Source organism: Anopheles marshallii, chromosome 3, assembly GCF_943734725.1.
Source record: "Anopheles marshallii chromosome 3, idAnoMarsDA_429_01, whole genome shotgun sequence".
NCBI classification, from domain to species: Eukaryota; Metazoa; Arthropoda; class Insecta; order Diptera; family Culicidae; genus Anopheles; species Anopheles marshallii.
Window position 1 is genome coordinate 19277501 of NC_071327.1, and position 6552 is coordinate 19284052.

The 6552-nt window shown below is 45.1% G+C and overlaps 1 protein-coding gene across 1 annotated transcript in view; it reads left to right on the top strand.

Moving 5' to 3' along the window:
• LOC128715397 (voltage-dependent L-type calcium channel subunit beta-1) overlaps window positions 1–3226 on the top strand; it is a 15760-nt gene extending 12534 nt beyond the window's left edge. Inside the window, exons 9-12 of the mRNA XM_053810290.1 lie at window positions 27–194; window positions 271–394; window positions 1149–1184; window positions 2589–3226. Of these exons, the coding sequence (XP_053666265.1) occupies window positions 27–194; window positions 271–394; window positions 1149–1184; window positions 2589–3226 (966 nt within the window). The remainder of the gene's footprint in view (window positions 1–26; window positions 195–270; window positions 395–1148; window positions 1185–2588) is intronic.
• The last annotated feature ends 3326 nt before the right edge of the window (window positions 3227–6552 follow it).

A 6552-nucleotide genomic window follows, 5' to 3' on the forward strand; every position in this document is an offset into this window, starting at 1 on the left:
TGTGATTCTTCCACACTCGTACGCAGGTATTACAAAGATTAATCAAATCACGTGGCAAAGCTCAGGCAAAGAATTTATCAGTACAAATGGTAGCTGCTGAAAAACTGAGTCAATGTCCACCGGAGATGTTTGATGTTATCCTAGACGAGAACCAGCTCGAGGAAGCGTGTAACCACTTAGCCGAATATCTGGAGGTAAAGCTGGTGGAGATCCGCCGAATGTTTGTCCTTTGCTCACATGAATACTCTTCCTCTCTCGCTTCTTTCGCAGGCATACTGGCGAGCAACTCACCCTCCCGTACGACCAACTCCATCTGTTCCTAGACCTTTGCCGTCCCAAGAAGCGTCACCATCGGGCGAACCACCCGGCCGTATGGGTCCTCCGCCACCGCCCGGTAGGTTTCACACCTAGAGCAATGCTTCTATATTCCACACACATTTTCTCTCTCTCTCTCTCTTATCTCACATCATGTTGATATCCGGATGGTATCCCGGTTTGGTTAATGTATCTCATCTCTTTGGGATAGGATAATTATAATTCTCAATCTTTTGTTTTGTTGAAGCTTTTCGGTTAGGTTCAGTCTTCTGTTCTGCTTTCAACGATTGTTTTGTATATCGCTAGTACTTCGTTTCAGCACATTGTTCTTTGCCGGGTTATGATTTTGAAACGTGAATAGGGAAAACATTTCCAATCGTCCCGAAAAGAAAGAAAAAAAAACAACTAAAGAAGGAACTATACCGTGCCGTTCCACTGCAGTGTTCTGTATCTGTTCGCTCTATAAATCTATTCTCGTTTCTTTCTCTCTTCTTTCTCTCTCTCTCTTTTCTTCTCTTCTTTCCACTACCAAACCAAACTTTCAAAAAATCGAAAAAAAAACACACACACATTCACGGGCTAAAAATCCAACCGTACGACACTTCCCGACGGATTCGAATCGGCCACGACACGGCACGCCTATATCACACAACCATTCACGGATATTCCACGCACTTGTTTGCCAAATGTTGTCCATCCCGCGTTTGCTGCACCCGTGTGTGCCGAGTGGCGACCACGTTGCGTTTGCTTTTCCTTTGTTTGCTATTGCGCTTGATGATCGTGACGATCGCGATCCCGCGCGTACGAAACGAAAAATCACGTCCCCTGCGTAGATTCGAGAGATCGGTACGGATATAGAAACGAGCGAGGTAATTTATTACGCTGAACTAAATTTTGCCCTACTTCCCTAGTGTGGTTGGTTCGCAGTACTCCATTCGATCACATCTGAAGCCATTGAAAGAGCAAATGTGCCAGAGTTCTGTTCCGTTTTTTTGTTTCTTTTGCATTTAAAACTTTCAACTCTGTTACGTGCAAGAGTCTTGTAATGTATGCGGGTAAAGCAGCATAGCGTTTCGTTTTGTTTCCACTGTTTATTTTAGAGTTCTTTTGTATTCCGTTTCGTTTAGGTAGCGTTGTGTTATGTTTTGCAAGTTTTTATCGTTACTTTGCAATAGCCACTCGAGTTTTCATGTTTTGATTACATTGTTTTGAAGTTTTGCTTATTTGATATCGTTTTTATTCTTCTATGATAGCTGTTGTTTATCTATTGTTCTTATTCGTACGACTAGCTTCAACTGCTTGCGTAAGATTACACGTTCTTTTACAGTCGTTTGTTGCTTTCTTCTGTTATGGTTCAATTATCGTTTTGTTTTCTTCCGATTCATTGTCCCTTTTATAGTTTTCAACATGACCGACGTTGAAGACACACTGTAGGCTGCGGCACAGTCCGGCCCAATGCGGCAGACATCCGGTTTTGTTAGTATGTTGTATTTTGTACGTGCGCACGTGCATTGCGCATTGATGCACTTTTGTTCTCCCTTATGGACGCATCGGTGGGAAAATGGCGCCTCACAGCGAGGGTGGCGCCTCACATCGTGCAGATTTGGATTGTTTTTAGACGACTTGTTTCTTATGTTTTCGTTGTGTGTGGGCTCATTTAAGTCACATGTGAGTAGAAGAGAGTGGATTTGTTTGAAACAAAGATTGTACTTGTGAATAACACGTTTGAATTGGTGTTTGAAGTGTGAAGTACCAGGCGTCTCCATGAAAAATTGCTTTTTACTAATTAAATTACTAAATTATTATACTAGAAACTTTTAATTTAAGGTTAAGCATGTACTTTACTGTTTTCTTTCTTTCTCCCTATCAACTATAAAATTTTAACATGAACACTCTTAAAACGAGTGCACTCCGCTCCACTAATCAACGACCCATTTTATTATCAATTTTAACATCTTTTCCTCCATAGCTTTACACTAAAAACGGTTAATAAAGAGTTGAAATTACTTTGTTGCTTCTGTTAAAAATTTATTCTTGAATTTCTAACCGCACTACCGTCAATTAGCTATGCTTTGAATTTTATTGCTACGATTGTTTACATTTTGTGTTTGTTTCTCCCTCTACTGAAGCTCAAGAGTGAATACTTACCCGAATGTCTTTGGGCTAATGCCGCCAACCGGTGACCCGGGGGCGGTGCCTGTCCTCCAAACGCTTTTTAACGCCCGAATCTCGACTCCCCAAACTCACCGTGTGTCTCTGTGTCCCCGTTCTAGGTGCATCATATCATCACAATAGTAATAGTAGTAGTGGTAGTAGAAGGCCGGCCTCGACCCGCCACAGTGACAACCGCGACCGGGACCGGCTGGACCGTATCGAGCGAGACCGCGAGCGGGACCGCGAGCGCCTGCATGCCCGGGAGCGCGACATGCTGCACTACGACATCAACGATGACGATCTGCTGAACGAGCGCAACTACGGACCCGCCGACTACGGCGGCGGAGGCGGCGGCAGCGACCGGGGTGGAGGCGGCGGCATGGTACGGGGCGACAGTCGGGACATGCGCGACCTCAGAGATCCGGTGCCGGCGGGGGTGCGGGAGCGCGGTCAGCTGGCGGGCGGCATGGGGCTGGGGCTGGGGGCGAGCAGCAGTAGTAGTAGTAGTGCACCGCACGCTAGAGCGCACACACTCAGCAGCGACATCCTTGACCACGGCGAGCTAATACGCGAGAGGGAGCGAGAGCGGGAGCTGAACCGGGGGTACGCGGTGCAGGGTGGGCCGCGGCAGCTGGTCGCCGCACCCACCGCCCAAACGGTGCGCCGCGACCGGATGCCCGAGCGGGACCGCGACCGGGACGACTACAGTCCGCACCGTGGCGGCGGTAACAATAGAAGGGTACTGAACGCCATGTAGGAATCGTGGATATAGGGATGGGATCAGGATGATGGCGATGCGGACGTGGGTGGGACCCGTGTGCTGGCCCGTGGCCGCACGGTAGACGAACCGGACGCGGACCCGGACGTGCGCGTCGTGGAAGCGCTGGACGAGGAAAAGCTCGTACCGGACAGCGACGAGGACGATGGGTTCGAGTACGATGAGTTCTACTGAGCGAACTCCACTCTCAGGTCGCAGGTCTCGGGCGTATAAAATCACCAACACAAAACACACGTACACAACGATACGCATACACGAAAACCGACCTCCTCAGTCGATTGCTATCCTCCTTTAAGATCTTCCTACTGACAGACGACTTCCGTAGCAAAGTTCTCAAATAAGACTTCCTGTTTGTTTTTTTTTCCAACCATCATTCGATATGCAGAAGAAGAGCAAAACTAATACTCTTAACTATTCTCGTCACGCACAAAGCAAAACACACTCACACAAGCACACACACACACACTTTACGCGCCCCGCATACAGCAAGGACCAAAACGAAACATGAAAGACCGCCAGTCCCAGCGCAATTCGCATCCGCTTGCAAGTAAAAAACAGAAATAAACCGCGTCGTTGCAAGTCATCCTGATCCGATTCCTATACGGCTAATTAAGGCACCGCGTGAAATGCTCTTCTTGGCAACAGGGGGTTTTGATATGGCACAAGATCCGATCCGCGCACGCGATCGGTGAAGCAAATGCGAAGCGAAATCCACCAGAGCGTTTCGATAATCTTCCCATTACACACACACACATATATAAACTTTTCGTCAATCCTTGAAGAGTAACGTTGGTGTTGGTGACCTTCGTTTGTGTTCGTTTCGCGTTGTTAACACACTACGTCCCTCTAGTGGGAAAAAAAATCCTCCCCTTCTCCCCGCGTGTTTATCCTTCACGTGCACAAATGTACAGTGGTGCTCAACTTTTGTTACCAGATGGCGCTAGTTCGTTTGTTGGTTTTGATTTTGTTTTAGTATTTTCTACTTCGTTTCCGTACAGTTGCTTGCCGTAACGATTGTTTTTGGATACTTTGACACATTTTACACGTATTTTGTGACTTTATGGTAGATCTGTCATTAATTTATGGTAGTGTATATTTTATACCTTTTATGTTTTCCTTTTTTTATTTCAAACTGTTCTGTTCTGCTCTTGTGATGATGTTTAATCAATTGTTTTTTTTGAATTACTTTCATACTACTCTTCTTCCTTCTTGTTCCTTTTTTTTTCCACCCCTATAGATCTTATCCTGTCCGAGTTTTTCTAGCCGGCTTCTCTGTTGTCTGTTCTCACCAATGTACCGTCATTCTTGTTCTAGTGCTTGCCCTGTACTTGCGTGACAGTTTAGAGACAAACAGAAACCAAAAGCTCCTTACACGTAGCCAGACGATTGTTTAGTGCCCGTGTTCAGTACCAGTAGGTGAAACTGTCCTGGCGAAACCGTTCGTCCGACACTTTTATTTTACCGCCTGTTGCATTCTCGTCCCTTTTTCTTCCCGTCCCCCACCCGCCCACGGTCCCTCTTGAATGCTCGCATTCTGCTGCCGCTGCCGCCCTCCACCCACCCGCACAGATAATGCCCCCCCTTCCCCACCCCTTATCGTGAGCTGGCCGGCAGTTGACGGATGGTGGACAATGTAGCTTCTGCTAGCACACCCACAAACACACCCACACAGAGAAGAAGCACGCGGTCACACGGTCGCGATAGAGAAGAAACCAATGTGCTCAGGCCAAGAATGGGGGAAGCAACAGCTATGTGTATAAAGAAAAGAAGAGATAAGGTTAGATATTAAAGGCATTCTAAAGCGAACAACAGGCACGATAGCAAACGTGGCGTAACATTGTAATATAGGCTAATTGAAAACGGCATACCAAATCCCCAAAACAACACTGTCTCTCACGCCACTTCACTCAAAAAAAAAAAAAAAACACCCGTCTTAAACAGAAGCGAGTATATGCTCGGTGGATTGGTTGCTTAAGCAGAGCTAGAAACATTATTTCGCATAATACGGTGCAAACGAATACAGCTGCACATTGCATTTGGTAACAAATATGGCGCCGACGGGCCAAAAAAAAAACAAGCGCAAACCGGATGCAAATCGGGGTTGGTTCTGTTGTGCTGTACACCCCAAAGCCACACCCGCAATAGTATGACGTTTGATTGTGCCAAAATGTGACCAGAACTGAACGTACCTCTCAGCAAACGTACGGACATACGGATCCGTTGAGATGCCGATATCGTGGGGAGGAGCATGCAAATTACGAAAAAGGCTTTTCGCATACTTTTTTCCCTCTATTTCTTGAGTGTAGTTAATAAAAGGTTTTGTTTTGCTCGACTTAATTTTATTAACTCTTTGTACTTAATAGCCTTAGTAACCGTTTATCATTCATCAATGGAGAGTGGTTAACGCTTTGTTTGGTAGAAACACACAGAAGTGCAACGGTTTGCATCCAGTTTGCAGCAACACGTGTGGCGTCGGTGCATCTTGCAGTAGTGTGTATGAGAAAAGCTTTAAATTTAACATTAGGTAAATTGTAAAGGTTTATCAAAAGATTAAAATTAAACAGATTTAAAAAAAACACACGTACACTCACACACAACAGCAGACGATTAAAAGAAACACGTACAGAGTGTGAGGATGCGTGCCTGGCAAGCAGCTGAAGGCTTTATGCAAGGGGAAAATTTGAAGTGAGACTGGGAGGAGTTTGGAATCAATTAAACAATGGAAACAATTTGTTGATAACTTCATTGCTTTTACGTTGTTCACTTTATTTCGATTCCAAATCTCTCGTTATGTTTCCCAAGCGCGTTGTGTTTTTTGGCGGAAAAATTTACTTAAAAAACACACATACATACAAAAGAGGCGCGCAACCACGCACGCACGCTTGCCTAGCACGAAGCATAATTCTCATTTTGTACAGTAAGGAAAGAATAAACGACAACCCTACCCAAATACACACACAAAAAAAACACAAAAAACGACTCAAAAATGAACAATCGTAACAAACATATTATTAACTTGCGTACGTTTAAGCAGCAAATTGAATCGATGCATTGAGAATACAAAATTGGAGCAAAGAAGAAAACAAACAAACAAACCATTGCTTAAGTCGAATTTATATACATATAAAGTAACGAAGTTGCGAAATCACCCGGGGGATGGGGATGTTTCTTTTGGGTTTTTTTTTTTTTTTGAATACTTATTGGAAAATCACAAAACTAAACGAGCAGCTCGGTTCGAATGAATGAAAACCCCACGGACCACGTGGGAGTTTTGTTGTTTTCTTGCGTCCCCATGCATGAAATTT